This window comes from Cimex lectularius, unplaced genomic scaffold (assembly GCF_000648675.2).
Source record: "Cimex lectularius strain Harlan isolate CLEC.00 unplaced genomic scaffold, Clec_2.1 scaffold238, whole genome shotgun sequence".
NCBI classification, from domain to species: Eukaryota; Metazoa; Arthropoda; class Insecta; order Hemiptera; family Cimicidae; genus Cimex; species Cimex lectularius.
In genome coordinates, this window is record NW_019392823.1 from 245,747 (window position 1) to 263,791 (window position 18,045).

At 31.3% G+C, this 18,045-nt stretch overlaps 2 protein-coding genes across 9 annotated transcripts in view; one reads left to right on the top strand and one right to left on the bottom strand.

The window, feature by feature from the left end:
* Positions 1-9,523, top strand: LOC106665794 (desumoylating isopeptidase 2). 5 transcript variants are annotated; one of them, XM_014392506.2, is made up of 7 exons: positions 27-483; positions 848-938; positions 7,379-7,488; positions 7,975-8,047; positions 8,154-8,247; positions 8,320-8,461; positions 8,539-9,523. In XM_014392506.2, the coding sequence occupies exons 2-7, from the start codon at positions 884-886 to the stop codon at positions 8,701-8,703; spliced, it is 639 nt and encodes a 212-aa protein (XP_014247992.1). In that variant the 5' UTR covers positions 27-483; positions 848-883; the 3' UTR covers positions 8,704-9,523. The 5 variants fall into 5 exon arrangements, with proteins under 5 accessions (XP_014247995.1, XP_014247992.1, XP_014247994.1 ...); XM_014392508.2 differs by lacking the exon at positions 27-483 and adding an exon at positions 551-654; XM_014392509.2 differs by lacking the exon at positions 848-938 and having other exon boundaries at positions 1-483.
* LOC106665792 (serine/threonine-protein kinase Genghis Khan) overlaps positions 8,603-18,045 on the bottom strand; it is a 26,364-nt gene continuing 16,921 nt past the window's right edge. The window contains exons 25-36 of one of the 4 annotated variants that reach the window (XM_014392503.2): positions 17,598-17,978; positions 17,356-17,536; positions 17,106-17,294; positions 16,860-17,045; positions 16,689-16,788; positions 16,481-16,619; positions 15,280-15,382; positions 15,094-15,209; positions 14,916-14,956; positions 13,265-13,346; positions 10,848-10,915; positions 8,605-8,689 (exon numbers count right to left, since the gene is read on the bottom strand). In XM_014392503.2, the coding sequence (XP_014247989.1) occupies positions 13,331-13,346; positions 14,916-14,956; positions 15,094-15,209; positions 15,280-15,382; positions 16,481-16,619; positions 16,689-16,788; positions 16,860-17,045; positions 17,106-17,294; positions 17,356-17,536; positions 17,598-17,978 (1,452 nt within the window). In that variant the 3' untranslated portion in view covers positions 8,605-8,689; positions 10,848-10,915; positions 13,265-13,330. Of the gene's footprint in view, positions 8,690-10,847; positions 10,916-11,182; positions 13,347-14,915; positions 14,957-15,093; positions 15,210-15,279; positions 15,383-16,480; positions 16,620-16,688; positions 16,789-16,859; positions 17,046-17,105; positions 17,295-17,355; positions 17,537-17,597; positions 17,979-18,045 lie in introns of those variants that run through there. The other 3 variants (XM_014392502.2, XM_014392504.2, XM_014392501.2) reach the window with 3 other exon arrangements.

The window sequence follows — 18,045 nt, forward strand, 5'->3', positions numbered from 1 at the left end:
TGAACCAGCTGCTTTTCTGTTTAACAATTTATCTTTTTTAGTTGGTTCTTGGTTTAAAAAAAGCTTAAAAATCTTTTACCGAATATTTCAAGGTTTGAATGATTATAACATTGGCGGTTTCCTCTCTGTGGTACTAGCAGCGCATCAGGCCTAGCTGTGAGCCGGCCATGGTACCAAGCAGTCGTCAGAGTTTTGCTGCTTGAGGCTGAATGCGCACTGCAGAGTGAAAAAGGTCGGAAGTTGGATGGTCTGTTTTGCTGCTTCATGTCTATTTACAGTTCAGTTCCAACGACTGGCATTGGACCGTTCCTCAGTTAAGTTTCCAATAATGAGACCAAGTTAGTCGTCAAAGCACTGGCTCAGAAAGAAAATAAGGAACAATCCTACGCGAATTCTGTGATAGTGATGAAAATATCCAAGAATATTGTTTCTTGCAGAATCTTAATGTTATGTTGCCTACAGGCTGGAGCTGGAAAGATATAGGTATATAAACAGGTTTATAAATAATAGTAATTAGAACAGTGTTTTTAATGGCAAGGATTCGAAATAGTACATGAAAAGACATGAACGGTTTGTTTAATCCATACCTTTTAATAAAATACTGCTGTACTTAGAAAAAAAACCAGCCAAGTTTAAAGTTTAAACAGACGGAAGGTAATTTATCATACTTTAATAAGTAATTCATCTATGTTGTAATTTTATCATTTTTTTCAAGTTCCTTTTTCAATTGAGGCAGTTAGATTTTTCAGTAGTTTTTTATTTTCTTTCCAGGTAGGCCTGGTTTGTAGCTGCTTCTACAGACATTTTTACAATTTACACTTTTTTTCTTTATTTCTACATTTTCCAGGACATTTCTTTCTAACTAGTTAAAGAATAAAGAAGGATGATGAAAAGGGTGGTCGTGACTGCAGTCAAGCCCTGTCTCAAAAGTTTCCAATGTTAGTTACACATTTTTTTTCTTCCATCACTCTGTACTCGTATGAGATATTTGAAGTATTATCTAGCTGTGTAACAAAAGTATGTGCGTCTGTCCCCAATAATAATGCATAATCAGTACTGTGTAGCTTGATGGTCTGAAATGATAACAGATTCTCACTGGTTTTGTCTGTTGGATGCATCTTTGCACCTTCTTTAATTGGCCAGACATCTGTACCGTATCTAACAGACAAAACTAGCTAGATCAGACAGACAATGACAGATGATTGAGCTACAAGTTCATCACCTAGCAGATCACACCACGTTTCACCATTTATTCTTTGGAATGTCGCCACTGTCAAATCCTTTGCACTATAAAATGCATGTGTAAACATCTAAATTGAAAAGTATATACACAAATATTCGCTAATTCAATTTTTCATTCAGTGTGATGGACTTAGTAAAGTATATGCAGCTAGGTAATTCATTTGATGGCATAACAAATCAATGGTATAGCTAGTTATCCAGGATTGTCTGTTAACTTCAGTGGTTGTTCTCTCAAATGCAAAGCGTGTCTAATAAGAATAGGCAGACCAGGACAACACCTCTTGTACCTCACCTCAATGTTCAATAGATCGAGACAGCTTTTATAATTCATATTATTCTTAAAGGGCCCAAAGCGCATACTGCAAGCTCTATTATTCTCAGAGGTCCTAACGATTTTTATTTAGATAAGATTGAAAGGTCCGCCCATAATGCAATCTCTGTTGTTAAATATGTTTGAGAAAGTAACTGGTAGAGGAACATGCTGCCTTCTCAATTTACTGAATCCTTTCGTTCAAGAGCAGTTGACATTTGCTTAATACACAAAAGCCCTACTTGTAATTCCCAAAACACTGTTAGAGAATGCTGCAATTGATTCAGCTGATGTTGCTAAACTTAGGGCTTACCACAATACAAGCCAAACGAAGAAAGATCACGCCCTCTCAAATGTGTTGGGGCTCGATTTCAATGGGGGCACTGTTAGGGACAACAAGAAAGCAGTGTTCTTGGGCCTACAATTCAAAAATCAAAGCTCTTAAATTTACCAGAAAATCAGGAATACATACCCTCAGGATTGATGATATGATTAAACTGGATAAGGAAAAGAAGGATCATGAAGGGCATGTCGACATGTAACTGCTTAAATCAAGCACCATCCTTAATTATTTTTTTTTTTATTATTCTTTTTGTAACATTTCACATTTAATTTGAGCAAGGGAATTTTTGTAATTTAATATATTCCCTGCAGAAAATATATAAAGCTTTATTGATAATGACTATCATTGTCGTCGCCTTTCTCTATATTGGCAACATTAGTGTGATGCTGGATTACATGTTTGATATTAGTCTATATTCTTCTTTAATTTGATATATTTCTGTTTAAACTGTTCGATCCCTATTTTTACTCACAAATAATCTGAATCTTGGTGTAGTCATGATGATACAACAAATTCACTTGTTTTTGCCAAGCTTCAATTTATTTTAAGTTCATCATCAGGGCAAAACAATATTAAATATATCTACAAATTGGCATAATTAAGATTTTAACAGATGGTTCCAAATTTCTTCCCAACATTGTCAGGGACTGTAACACTCTTGATTCAAGTTGGTAGAACAGTTTACAGTCCTTGGCAATGTTGAGACTGAGTCAGACTTCAAAGAAATTTGAAACCATATTGAAACCATATATTAAAAACTATGACATTATTTAAGATTATTTGCCCTGGTGATGACCCTAAAATAGGTAGAAAGCTTGGCAGTAACAAAGAATTTGTTTTTTCATCAAGACCATATCGAGATCCATATTATTTGATATATTCTCAAATCCTCTGGGATGGCTTTAGTACAATCCATTTTTCTCAATAACCCTTGACACTCAGTAAAAATTTGTGCTGCTTGGATTTATTTTAATGCCAAAGATTTGCTACCACATTTCTGCACTGGTGTTGCCATAACTTTGTAAAATTTGAGCTCTGTTTCTTTATACCCCCCCCCCCCCAAGAGCTTGGTGAATTTTGTGGTCATTGTCTCACTCTTGGCTCAGGTCACAGTCAAGGAAGGTAAAATGCAACACTTGACTATTGTGTTATCAATGACTATTTTTAGTCATTTACCCTCAAAGACCATTATTTGCTTTTGCTGGAGGATATGTTCAAGTTCACTTTCGTGTCTAGTTGAAAGGGAAAAGAGCACATTGGAAATCATCAATTATAACTACCTGATCATTCTTAAACAGAAGTGGGTTCATTTGGATGTAGGTATATGCATGCCGGTTCTTAGTTCACACTACCACTGACAGGCCAATTGTCGATGTAGTTGTAAAACGAACAGGTGATAAACAACATCCTTGTCAGACACCTTGATTAATTTATATCGGTCCAGTCTTCTCATATAAGTTCTTTATCACTTCCCTATGCTCCATAATCTCATTAAAGTCTCTTTAAAGGTATATTTCTAAATTAGTTAATACTGCTGATCACCAGAAGAAAATGATTTTAAATCGATAGCAAACTCTAATATTATTTTTTTAAGTTTATTTATTTATTTTTTATGTTGATTACATTAAATTGTAGAAGTGTGAGGAGCAGTAAGGAATGAAGTATTTAAATAAAAAAGTTCTTAATTTTTTTTGCGGATGTTTCGATCTTTTTTCATGTCATCTTCATCTTGATTGTAAAAATTCACCCATGCCCTGAAGATGACCTGAAAAAAGGTCAAAATGTCAAAACAGAAAAAAATGAAAAATGTGTATTCCTGATGTCTCTTCACTACTTCAACAAATTATTGACCAACTGGTCACTAAAGTACACACATACATCGTTGCTTACAATAACTGAAAAAAAACGCACAGACTTTTGTTACTTGTAATTTATTATTTTTATATAAGTGTAATTAATCAAGTTTAAAGTTCTATTTTATTTCCAGTGAACATCACAGCAGAAATAAGTACTAACAAATTTAATTTAACATAAAAATCTTAAAATATATAATAATCAACAAACATCAACCACATAACATAGTCATGAAATGTATAACAATTAATTGATTTATTCCATTAAGTCATTGTTGAATATTTATATATTAGTTTGGCCATAGTCATGTTACATTATTTTTCGTCTACAATCCTGTTTGGAAATTCTATTTTGAAACATTTCTCAATTTGACCACTGGTTTTCTAAAATGGTTAACACATTTTGGCCAATCAGCAAGTTGAATAATGTTTGTTTGATAACAGTTATTGTGAATAATTAAATGATTGGATTTTAGTCGCTTGAAATTAAGGGTTATAACATAGCTTATTTAATATACAATTTTACATACATTTTACTGAAGGCTTGACCACTTTTTTTTTGTCCAAACATGAATGGATCTTGAATATAAGATAATGTATAACCATATACTTTTAATTATGCTACCAACTAATAATATAAATATAATTTTATTTATTTAATTAAATAAATTATATATTATCTTATATAAATTATATTTTAATAAGCTATTACTTTGATTTTTGATTATCCCATTGAATTGATTAAAAATCACTTTTATGAATTAAATTTATGATCTGGAGATCTCCTTTTCTTTCTTGTTCTTCTTTTGTGACACAAAGTCCCTTTATTGAACTTATTTTTCTCACATATCTGCATGAGTTTCTTAGAATTTGTTGTACAAAGTGGAAAAGAGTAGCAATTCTTTAGAGTGCATATAGATTTGAATTCTAATGACAGGGCCACAATGAAATATTGATTTCCAGCTGTCCCCATTCCACCATTATTTTTCATTTTTACTAAACCATGTTTTGCTGGAATACATGACACATTTCATCATTTGCGAGATGAACCCTTTAAAATTTGGCCATGCTTTGTTCAATAATGACGAAATATACTCTTAAAGACAAAAACGAGACACATTTTGCTGCTTATTTCAAACTATATGCATTTTTATTGTTATATTAATGACAACATACTTAATGTACTTTTAATGTAAACCAAATTAAATGAGATCAAAAATTCATGACAAAACCTTTTTTTTTGTTTCAATATTTGATTACAATCTGCAATTTATGGTTGCAATATGTAATTGAAGAACATAGATATATTTACATATTCTCCCACTTATTTAAAATTTATCTAACAATTTTTTTATCTACCTTAAGTCCAAACAGGTAATAAATTGTTTGTTAAATTCATTTATCACCAAATGAATTTCTGGTTATTTGGTGAATTTCCTTTCAAACTGTCACAATTAAATATGTGTTAATTATAACCCGTTTAATTTGGTTTACATTAAAATAACTATTTATTTAGAAATCGTGAGATGCGGTTTGGTGTGATGTAGGTTTCAGAAAAACATTTTCTTTATTTCTAAATAAATATCGATTAACAGTCACTAATCACCACACATTAAAATAACTAAGTTGTAATTAATTAACGATAACAATACATATATCTTCTCTAGTAATAATTTTTTTACAAGGATTCACAACAGCAGAGGTCATATCAAGCCCATTTGTAAGTTTGCCAGGTTCAAATGCAGGGCCGCTGGATTTAAACCCAGGACCTTTACCTTACAGTGATGAGCGCCGTGTCAACGTCTAAACAGTTGCGGCCACCGATGCCCCCGATGATAGGGAACATAGCTAAATTTTCAAAAAGCTTCCTCGAAATGAGGAGATTCCGGGTGAGATTAGGTACTGCCTTATCCAGTATGTTAATTCAAGAAAACAGGATTCCTCAGGGTTCGGTTCTGAGCGTCTCTTTATTTGATATTAGGTAAATGGTCTGGCCGATAATATAGATGATCGTACAGTCAGGCCTTTGTATGTCAATGATCTTTGTTTTTACTTGTCTAGAAAAAATCTTCAAAACGTGGGAAGGACTACAAAACGCCATTGACACATTGTCATGAAAACAGACGATGTGAGTTTCAAATTCTCTTTGTTCAAAACGGTATTTGTACACTTTTGCAGACTGAGAAAACGTCATGAAACACCTCGGCTTTTCCTTTCTGGGATTGAAATAAAGGAGTTATTAAAATGATCACACTTTGTCTAATCAGTAAAGAAAAGAGTCACATTGTCATATCAGCACAAAACAGATTAAACATATTTTTATAAACAAATAAATCCGGTTTTTGCTTTAAACATTACAAGAGTGCTGAAGGAAACAATATGTGCGAAAGGATTTATAGTTTTGTTTTCTTTTGATAAGGCGTTGACTATAGCAATATTTGCTCTAAAAATAAAGACCTTTGGCTGCTGTTAGGCCTGGACATTTCAATTTTTAAGTTCAGCTTACAATATTTGGTTGAATTTTGGTGTTCCAAACATTTCATGTGTCATTTTAATATTACAATTGAATATTAAAATGGAAGTATTTTGTAAAAATGGTTTAATAACACCTTTTTTCCGTTAGGCTATATTTCATTGTTAGCATGCTTTTTTATTTTTTATCGGTTTTTAAAGAGTTTGAAGAGAGTTTGGAACTGCTGAAAATGTAGCAGAATAAAGTTTCAATTTTTACTATCACACTGTTACTACATTTACTTACGTATTCTATGGATAAGCATAAATATATAAACATAAATATATCAGTAAGTGGTTTCTTGGAAAAGTGTTAACTTCATTAATAAATTAATGAATGTAAACTTGTGTTTAAAAGTTATTTTAATAATAAAACAGCACTTTCAAGATTTATGTTTCAATTTTCCATGTTTCATGTACCTTGAATAACAACTTACGTTGTTAATCAAGAAGTCGGCCAGAGAAGACAGAAATCAGTTGTTTTTATAAACTCATATTTGCCTTTATATTTTCCAATATTTTGGCTCTCTTGGAGTCATTTTCAGGGTTGTATGTATTATGTGCTTTTTTTAGATTGGGTTATGAAGAGACGAATCAGGAGAATTTGTAAGTGTAAAGAATTGTGACTAAAAAGTGCACATTATAATGTATACATACTTCTGAAGTTGGCTCCATGAGAAGAGCTGAATGTCAGAAAAAATAGAAAATATATATTTTACAACTTTTTTTCAACAATCTTCAGATTTGGATGGTTAAATTCAAGGAATGAAGTTATGACAACTACTGTTTTGCTTTATTAATTAAATTTATTTGTAATTTATATCACCTGAATGAAAGTGGCACACAGCAATATATCCTTCTCTATAGTACTGCTATTTGAAAAATGCCTTTCGCTTAAATGACTATTGCATGTTTTTTTTTGTTTTTTTTTTTTTAAATTATTATTAGGCCAATATTCATTTTATAATCTGTATATCATTCACTTACACTTAAAACAATATGAACTGATCATCTCTTTATGACATCAATCTGAGAACAACTTAATGCTATTAATTAATAATGATACTTGTGCTGATGTTTATTTTTTCCCTAGTCATATTTTCCAATGTTTGATTTTAGGTTGCACACTGCCTTTCCCTGGTTGCTTGCGATTAGGGAGCGATAGCGACGAATATCTTCTTGGAAAAACGATGGCTCGGGAACCCATTATTTTAAATGTCTATGATATGGTATGGCCTGTAGTATTTTTTTTTTTTTTCAGTTTATATAAGTAATTCAAAAGATGTTTTGTTCATGGGTACTCGGCTTATGTGTAAAGAATAAGCATTGTAAATTCAGGGTTGCTCTTGAGATGTTTTAAATTGGATTGGGTTGAATATTTGTTGACAATTTGATCATCTCAAATAATATTGGTGTGTCTAATCACAGGATTCACAATTCTACAATAAGAAATTACCAAACTGCTGATATGAAAAGTTTTAAGTCTAAGAGTAGACTCATGTTGATCCATATGAAAGGTGCTTAATTTTTCAACAGACATACAAAATTTGTAGAAAGAGAAAAACAAAATAATTTTGTAATTGACAAATTTTGAATTAGTTGTCCATTTATGTTAAATCAAAATTATTTGTCTTACAAAAGCTTCACGCTGATATAAACACATATTATGATGGTTTAAAAAAAATCACATTTCATATTGTCTAAATTGTTTTCAGTATTGGACAAACGATTACACAACTTCTATTGGCCTGGGAGTTTACCATTCAGGAGTTGAGGTTTATGGCCAAGGTAAATTGTTGATCTTGTCTTACTGAATCTAAATTTAGTTTCTTTTTAAATTCCATTATGTTTTGTTTAATTTTAAATATCATAAGTTTCTTTTTTTTATTTTTAGAATATACTTATGGAGGTCATCCGCATTCATTCCCTGGTATATTTCCTATTTCGCCTAGGAAGGCTTCAGAATTGGGAGACCAGTATAAGTTTAGGTACAAATAAATAATAATAAAAAAACTCATTTGTGATGTTTTTAGTATTTTACTTCTTTTTTTTCTCCTCAGACAATCAGTGCTAATTGGGTACACTGATTTTACTGAGAGTGATGTCAAAAGGATAATAGATGAGCTCGGAAAGGAATTCAGAGGAAATCAATACCACCTCATGCACAAAAACTGTAATCATTTTTCTTGCGCCTTTACTAAGGTAATGGCATTCATTGAATTCCTCTCTTTTTTTATCCAAATCATTCAAGTGTGTTTCTCAAAAAAAATTTTTTTCAGATTCTCTGCGAAGAGGAGATTCCATCGTGGGTAAATCGGTTGGCTTATTTCAGTACTCGAGTCCCATTTCTTCAACGTTGTCTTCCAAGAGAATGGCTAACTCCGAACGCTCTTCAATATACCATCTCTCAAAGGGAAAACACCAATGATCCTAGTCCATTATAACATGAAGTTAGAGAAAAGAAAGATTAAATTTAATAACAAACAACAACAAAAATTTGTGCCTCGATATTTCTCTTATTCATTCCTGAGTTTTTAGATTACAAGTTGAACAAAAGACATACAATGCTCATTCCCATAATGTTTGGGATACATTTTGTCAACAGAGCACAATCTGAATTAGGTAACTTGGGTTTGAATTATATATGTGGCATTTACTTATTTATTATTTTATAAATTGAAATCTATTGTATTTTCCAATTTGGAGAAGCAAATAGAAAAACTTTTAAGCACAATTGTTTGCAAGAATTTTATAAAAATTTAATTTAAAACAAATGTTAGATAAACAATAAATTTAAATAAATAACGTCCTGCATTGTGTTTGTACATTGCCAAAGAAAATTAAAATTAACTATATAAATATATATTACAAATATATATTACCAAAGAGTTATATTTCTTGTTGTTTATTTACCATTGTTCTACGACTGTTTTTAATAAACTTAAATTTATTCAAATAAGACTTTTTAAATTAACTGTATTATGTAAATAGATAATTAAAGTATAAGTTTTTATATATGCATACTGTGAAAAGAAAACTAATGTAAGATGTGGACATGAGTAATAGATGAAAAATCGGTTGAGAGTGCTTCTTTTTTTCTTTTTTGTCTTTCTAATATTTGTTACATTACTGTCTCAACACATAAAATTGACGTAAGTTAAAATCCAAAATTTATGTTGTGACGCAATAACTTGACAGGTTTTATTTTAATAAACACATTTGTGTAATGTGTTAGACAACACAATAAATTTATTTTATAATCTGCCTTTGTCATTAATATTTTTTAACTTCAATAAATATATATTATACAATCAAAATTAATTGTTTTTATTGCTTAAGGCGTTCAATCATTTTTACCAAACTAATGGAATACACAACATAATCAAGGGAAGAAAATAATAAGCCACAATTTTAGATATTAACGTTAAAGATATCAGGAGCGTTGGTGGCCGCAACGATTTAGAAGTTGGCACAGCGCTCATCACTGTAAGGTACACATCAGCCTTCAAATCCGACACAATTTTTTTTCAAAAGCATCGGCATCCCTCGGGTTCATATAACCTCATAGTTGAAATACCCTCGTTAAAAATGAAAAAAAATTCAAAAAGAAAAAGCCAAATTTGTTAAAAATGGTTATTTCTGGGTTTCATAAGGAATAAGATACATTTCAGCTTTATACCATATTTGATGTTTTGATAGTAACCCGGTTTGGAGTTTTAACCAGCTGGCACATTTTTACCGACATAGGACAGGCCCTAATTGATATAATCGTAGCCGCTCATTTACAACTGTTGTCCATGGAATATTCTTTGATAGTATCAATTAAGTATTTTATGATCGTTAATGATTTGATGGTGAATTTTGGACTCAATAGTCTGCAAATTGGCGAATATATGTAGAACTGGCACTGATAAATGTGTCTCTTACCCACGAGTTTCGGTGTCACTAACAAACATTTTGTTTGTGCCATCCTCAGTGAGAGACTGTTAACTGAGAACAGACCCAGTGCCAGTTCAACATAGCTTCATCTATGAAAAATCAAAATTACTACTTTCTTAATACTACGTACTTGGTGTATTTTATTGTTGAATAATATAAAAAGAATTTTTTTTGTTGCTACAAGATCAAAAACTGCTTTTTAATTATTCTATTCACATCAGTGAAGTTTGTCCCTTTGGGATGTTCTCAGATGAAAGAATTAAAAGTTTAAACAATGTAGTTTGGCTGTTTTTGATCATTTTGGTTTGCCTATCCTCACTGTTTTGTCTGTCAGACAAGTTTTAACTTCTCATCATCTTCAGTGGTGGATTAAAACGACAACAATTAAAAACGACCAAACTGTCAGTTCATTAACCACAGACCACCGGAGAAAATTCACAATTTGTCTCGCACACACAAATTGTAATGTAATAAATAAGTACTTTTCAATTATGGCAATTTTACTTTATATAGAATTTGGTTTGATATATATCTAAATATTGTATTTTAAAGTTTTAAGCAGTTGCTGATAAGTTGAAAAAGTACACTTCCCACAAGGGAAATTTCTTAAATAATACTTTCATCAACTTTTTAACTACTTTGCACTTACCTTAAAAAAGTGAGAAATCGTTTCACACTTAACAGCCCCTAATAACAGCAATGCCAGAATTTATTTATCTGAAAATGAAAAAAAGCTATCTTTTAAGATTTTTTGGGTAAAAAGAATGACCAACTTTTTAAACAAGATCTGCTTTTAATTTACCAATCTTCAAACAAAATATTATAAATAATAATCGAGTAGTAAAGTTTTGTTAAAAATTCTGCGCAAAATATTAATAGAAAGTAATGTAGAAACTTATCGCTTAACAGACATTTTTTTTAAATCTGGAAGATATGTAAGAGTGATCTAAAAAATACATATAGCATATTTCTCTTACTTATTTAGCATACAGTAGGTACCGATTAACTTTGTACAAAATGTGTAATAACAAATCTAGGTTTTTAACTAGATGATGTTATAAGGGAAGATGTTTCCTTAAAGCCTGCTCAGTGTCCACTACAAACCAATAATTAAACTGGTATAAATTTCATGACAAATTTCTGTGTTAAAAATAAAATGGCACAACTTGGTTGTTGAAAATGTTTGAAACTATACAAAAAATCATATATAAATTTATATAAAGAAGTCAATTCTTACAATTGACTAAACAAATGGATTTATTCATTATCTACATAATGACATTTTTAATTACTTAATTTCTATTATTGCAATTTCATGGGTTTTTGAATAACTGACTGGTGAGATTGCCTTACAAGTACGGTATATCAAATTACATTATATCTAATTTTTTTATTAATTTTTATTAAAGTTCAACAACAGTGGAAGTATAATCATGATTACTTGAGCAGAATTGTCTAATAAAAATTTTCATTTTAATTGTTAATTTAGATCTTATAAATACACTTCTATATACAAAAGTACATTTTCGTGCATATTTTTTTTTAATATTGTTGCATAAAAGCAGGAACCTATCACTCTTAATCTTCTATATAAAAACTTTTAATAAATATTTTGTCTACATTAATTTTTGCAGTACAAATTTTCTCCAAGCACTTATTATTTCCCTTGTCAAATGAATTTTAGTTACTACATCTAATTATACAAATAAAACAAAGGACATACAATTTTAAAAATCGCTCAAGAAGTTAAAAAGTACTTTGTCCCTTTGGTTGTTTTGCACGAAAATATGTGCTTTTAATTGCCCCTGTTATATTGATATATAATTTTTTCTTAAATATATTTTTTAATGAAAAAATGCACTTGTGATGTATTTCCATAACAGCAGTATAAATCAATTCATATAAACAGCCATTTTTTCATCAATTTCATATGTCTAATGCAACATTTATTTATTTTGGTAACATTCATTGCAAATATGGGGAAAAAATTCGTTGTACCTATTATACAATTGGATTATTTGAAAGAATATTTTGTCAATTGTGATTTAATATGAAATAGTGATCTGATCAAAATGACAATGTTGCTTAAAATTAACTGAATCAGACATCTAAGTGGATTACATTAAGCACAAGAAAAACAGTATAAAAATGTTTTAAATAAGGACACCTTTCAAATAAATAAAGACTTTAGAAGAGAGCTTTCCACTATTTATACATATATTATTCCTTTAAGCAGCCTTACAAACATGTACCAAATATTAAACAGAGAAAAGATTTTGTGCAGAACTCATTTTAATTGTATTGTCAATACGACTATATGTCATTTTGTAAAAACATTTTTACACAGCCATATCTATGTACATCTCGAGCAATGCAGAATATGAAAGAAATATCTGATATTTTCCACTCACGATTTTAATGAAATAAACTGATTTTTATTCAATAGATAATTAGTTTTTATCAGTGCGATTCAGGCCTTGATTACGTATAAAATTCAGCATATCCAATGAGTAACTTAGAGCAGAAAATGAAAGTTAAAAGAAAGTTATATGAAATAATAAGTTATATAGTTAAAAAATTAAAAAGACTAATTTATTTACAAGTTATTCGTATTTCATCATGATAAATATATTATTTATATATAATTCAGGTAATCGGTTATCTTAAAACTAAATAATATGTGCATCTATACTACATGGTCTTAATACTTTCACAACGGCCAACAACACTTGTTATCACTGTGCTCTCCCTTTCAGACAAACCCAAAATTATGGGTTAAGGGGATAACTTCGCTTTGAAGCACATCACTTATATTCTATCAGTGTATCATTTTGTAGGTTATATATGTTTCTATACATAAATAAAAATATACACATTATCTACAAAAGGATAATAAATGGGAAATACATTAGTCAAATTCATGGTAAATGACCCACACGCGCGCAAAACACACATTACAAATTTTTTGAGGATAATAGGCTATTTTTAAATAACGTTGTTTTCCCTTAAAAACTATTGGCTAAACGCGGTATTAAGAATCGTAGCTTGATGATCCATGGTCCCTACCTGGGCTCGGAGGTGTGCTGGGGTTGCTGCTGTTGTTCGAGGCTATAGAATGTCTTGGGCTTCCCATCATTCCTGCACCATCCTACAAAAAAGAAAAACCAAAATAAAAATCATTACACTTTAATTGGAAATCTGTAAACATAGTTTTTCAATGTTCGTTTTGCACTATCGTATTCTTCTAATATCCGTCATCAATCAATGTCAACAATTTTATACATTTTACTAGTTTTCTCTTTTGTAAATTGGAAACTAATATCTTTAAATGGCATGAGGATCAATTACTGTGAAATTAGTCATTTGTTTAATTTATACTAACAAGTTTAATTTATAAATATAAATTAATTTTCCATTAGAAAATTAATTAATAAATATAAATTAATTTTCAATTAGAAAAATTATTTAGAAATAAAAAGCACACTTTAGCAAAATGATCTTGTAAAGTTTAAGGGAAACAAATCAATGTAAAAAAAATTCAATAAATCATGTTTTTAAGAATAAAACATTTAAAATAAACAATATGTACTGGGGGTCTCTTGAGGTTTCCAGATGATAAATGTGGAGTCTGCTTATTCTCACTGTTTTGGCTTCTCGCCACCTTCAGTGAAGAGCATATGTGACAGTACATTGAATATGGTGAGAAGTTAAAAAGTTCAAAACATAGAGGATAAGCAGGCCAAAATGATTTAGAAACAACCAAACTATAAAAAATATGCAACCTATGTAAAACATTGTGTTGTACATTTTCAGAGTTAAAAAAATGAGAGACACTTTTTATTTATACCAGAGTCAAAGAATGTCTAAGATACAAATTTATGAAAAAACATGGTTTTAATGATAAACCCATTAACCGATCAAAGGTCAAATTTAATCTTTTATGAAAGCAAAATTTAAGTTTGACTTTTCACAGCAGATTTTCATGTTTATTTTTAGTTTCTTAAATAACACTACCAAAAAACATTACAAAAATACACTAATCTTTCATGCGTGTTATTGTAATGATAAACATCATTTTATGGTAATAGCATGTTTTCAGCTTTTAATATTTCTATGGCAATGCTTAAAACAAAACCTGCAGCGATAAATGAATATTTTTAAAGTTGATGTTGTTAGTTACACACTAACAAATGCAGTGTAACTACTTGTTATAGCCAATTCATCTTTATATTTTAACAATGTTTCTTTCGAAAAGAAGAAGCCCTCAAAAATTGCCTTGACATTTTAAAATACTGAAATATCAATTGGAAAGTAATCCCTGCCACACAGCTTTAATGTCCAACTACCCAGTGGTTGTTTTAGACGAGGTTCAAATCAAACCAATTTACAATACTTTTTTCAAATTAGTTTGATTAAAAATTCCAAAGGCTGTACTAGGATTCGAACCCAAAATCGCTAGCGTAGCAAATGCTTGACATCTTAATGACTCAGCCACCACATTCCCCAAATAAAAATTGTAAACATTTTTGAGGGACAACTTCTGTTGAAATTCTTTGTTTATTGAAGAACTGCTATTATTTAGTTATTATATTTACTCAACTCAAACAAAAAAAAATCATGATTATTCAAATCAATACTGGTTAATGTATGTTGTTTCTACGTTAATTATGTTAGAATTGTCAATGCTTTAGCTGAACCCCCAAAAATCGATTTATACCTTTTTTTTAATGACAATGTCCAGTTTGAGAAGATGTTCTTCTAAACAAAAAATAAAATGTATCTTCAGTGCTTAACTGTACTATCCTTTATTGCCATCAAAACACAACTCGTCAGTTAATAAATCGACATGACCCTGAAATTGTTTTCCTTCCTACAAATGACTTGAAATTATTTACCTTCTGCATATCATGGTGGATAAGAGAAAGTTCATCATGAACATCGGGCGTCCTTGGGAGAGCTGGGGGCGTTACAGTCGGCCTGGGCGGAGCCGGAGCTCTCCGCATATTCACACCTGTAATAGTATGACCAATGAGAAATAAAGCGAATAACAAAAAATATATAAGAATCTTAAATATGAATACCATTTTGGGAATTGTACTGATGTGGAGTCCTTGGAGGATGATGGGGAGGAATCCTTGGTAACTGCTGAGGAGGTACTTTTCCAGAAGAACCGGTGCTCAATGTCTAAAATAAATATAAAAAATAACAATCATTTTATTGGGACTTAAATGTTGTTTCTTGTTTCATAAGGAAAAGTGAATAGCTCGTCTTAGCAAGTTAACCCATAATACTTACATTATTAAACCTCAACGAGGAAATTTAAATAATATTTAAAGGGGACATGATAATATAGCAAACAATATTTATGCCTCAATAGCTGAAAAATTGTCTCTAATCCAGTCGAGGACTCCCACCCCTTATTGAATATAACCCCAGCTCGGTCCTTGAGAATGGACAAATAATGTACCCTCTATTGGGACAGGACCAGGATCTTCACACTTTCAGAAGACAGAGATTCCTGTCATTTTAATTCTCTTCCCTATCCGGATGCCAGGGTACCCCATCATAACCCAATGAGGCACGGATCGTAGGGAATCCCATAATTTATTTTTTACCTTTAGAAAGTAAATGTAGAAATGCAGTAGGTCACTTTTGGATCTCAGCGGTTCCAGAGAAGGGTGTAGAATTTGCTATTTATTTAAATCTCAACCGTACATCAAGACATATTTATAAAGTTTGGGGTATGAATGAAACAGATAAGCTAGTGAGTCCTGCCCCCCTGCCAAAAAACCAACAATACAATGCCATCAAGGAACCCCCATGCAATGTCATGGTGAAAAGTTAGCAAACTGTCACAGAGTACAGACCCCTGACAGACAGCCAGAAGTGTACATCCGTCATGGTACTGCACGTACCGTCAACATAAAATGATTCTAGTAACATTTACCCCCCCCCAGATTTTTCGATATCCCTTAGAGCGGATTTAAATCCCCATTCATGCTAATAAATTACTTTCACTCTCCAGACATCACTTTCTCACCCCAGAACATTTTAAATAACATATTTGGCAGTCCATTATATTTCATGGTCCGGTTGACCAAAAAATATTTTCAATTAATCATTTTATGTAAGGTATTGGCGAATCCCACTGGGACACTAGCTATTTCATTTCAACCAATACCTTACATAAAAAGATTAATTAATTGAAAGAAGATAATTGGCAGTATTTTGCCCAGTTCAGTAAATATTTCAAGGGTTTATTCAACAATCAATAATATTTACACGATGATGATGATCTGCTGTTTCTATTGTTGTTGGAAGATCAAGCAGCCGTTGAATTTGTATGCCATCACCAGGGCCCATATGTGATATGTGATTAAAGTTGGTAGGGGCTGATATCATCTTAGATCTTCTATCAGGCCTATAAATTATGTTATAAATACCTCAAAATAAACAAAGAACAAAAACTTGAAAAAGTGTATGAGCTAACCCTCTTGCTATTCTATGACCTTCCCGTAGGGAAAATTTCCTTCTTGGTTTTGCTACCATTCTTCCATTTGAATCGTATATTGTTATATTTAACAACTCACCTAATTCATTTAAATAAAGTTAATAAGAATAAAAATTAAATTATAGCAATCTTTACTAGGTAGTAACTTACATTGATGAATATTTGAAATGTGAATGATATGTGTCATGTCATTAATAGTGCACATGCTCACTGTTCCTGTAGTATTTAAAGGACGAGCCCTTTTAACATTTATTGTCTGAACCCAATGAGAAGTACTTGCATTAAAAACATCAATATGGGTATCTGAATACACTAACAAATGCCCATCACAGTATGCTGAAAATAAGTTAAAAAATTTATAAATTTATTTCTTTATTGAATTTTTATATTAATTACTTATTGCCAGAGGTATTGCTGGGTACATAATTTCTGTATCTCTCGATTTTCTACCCTGGCTATCCACATAAATGGCTAGGGTGTGGAAAGCGAGAAGGTATTCTCCGTGTCCAAGTTCTACAGCTAGCATTGCATCTACACCGCTGTATGCGAGGAAACCAAGAAGAGGATTGTCAGCATGAATCAACGCTGAAAAACAAAAGAAAAACTTGTATGCTTGTTTTTGTAACATTTGACTTCCAAAACTTACAAACAGGATGATGATCTCCAAGAATTGAGTATACTGAAAATCCAGCTTGGTAACCAACACAAAGTCTACCGTCAGCAAAAATTTGCATACAGTGAGCTTGAGTTGGAAGCATAACTTCCCTAAGCCTCTTATGCCTGCTTTTAGTCCTCGTAATTTCATATATTATTATTTGAGAAGTATTCTGAAAAGTATTTTATGAAATAATTAAATGGAATGGTAAGGAGAGAAAACATTTAACATACCTGTCGTTTAATAGCTACGCACAGACAGTAAATTGGTTGAGGAGCATGGCACATTACACCAGTGCAGAATGTGATGCATGATTTTGTTTCAGCAACTTTGATCCACTCGACTTCATGGCCATCTAAGGCTCTGACAGGCACAAGTCTCACCTGTCTCTGCCTTCCAGCAACAACTATGACAACTTGCTCATCCAGCACCAGTTCAACCTGATACACTTTCTTGTTTTCGCCGATTCGGGCGACTTCGCTTCGATCAAGATCTAAACATAACAGACCATCGTCCGTTCCAATGACTAGACGATCCGGATCGACAATTGTCGCTGACATTGTGTTCTTGATAAACGTTTGCGTATTGTCAAGCACCTCTTTCGCCTGGAAAACCTGAAAAGCATAATGATATAGAATCAAGATTAAAATAAATAAATAAACAGTTCCTATTTTGTGTTTG

Bases quoted from the DNA above. Each gene is read 5' to 3' on its own strand.
- LOC106665794 (XM_014392506.2), top strand. From the start codon at position 884: ATGATGAAAAGGGTGGTCGTGACTGCAGTCAAGCCCTGTCTCAAAAGT. The intron at 939-7,378 runs GTTAGTTACACA...GTTTGATTTTAG, and splicing joins CTGTCTCAAAAGTTTCCAAT to GTTGCACACTGCCTTTCCCT. The intron at 8,248-8,319 runs GTACAAATAAAT...TTTTCTCCTCAG, and splicing joins GGAGACCAGTATAAGTTTAG to ACAATCAGTGCTAATTGGGT.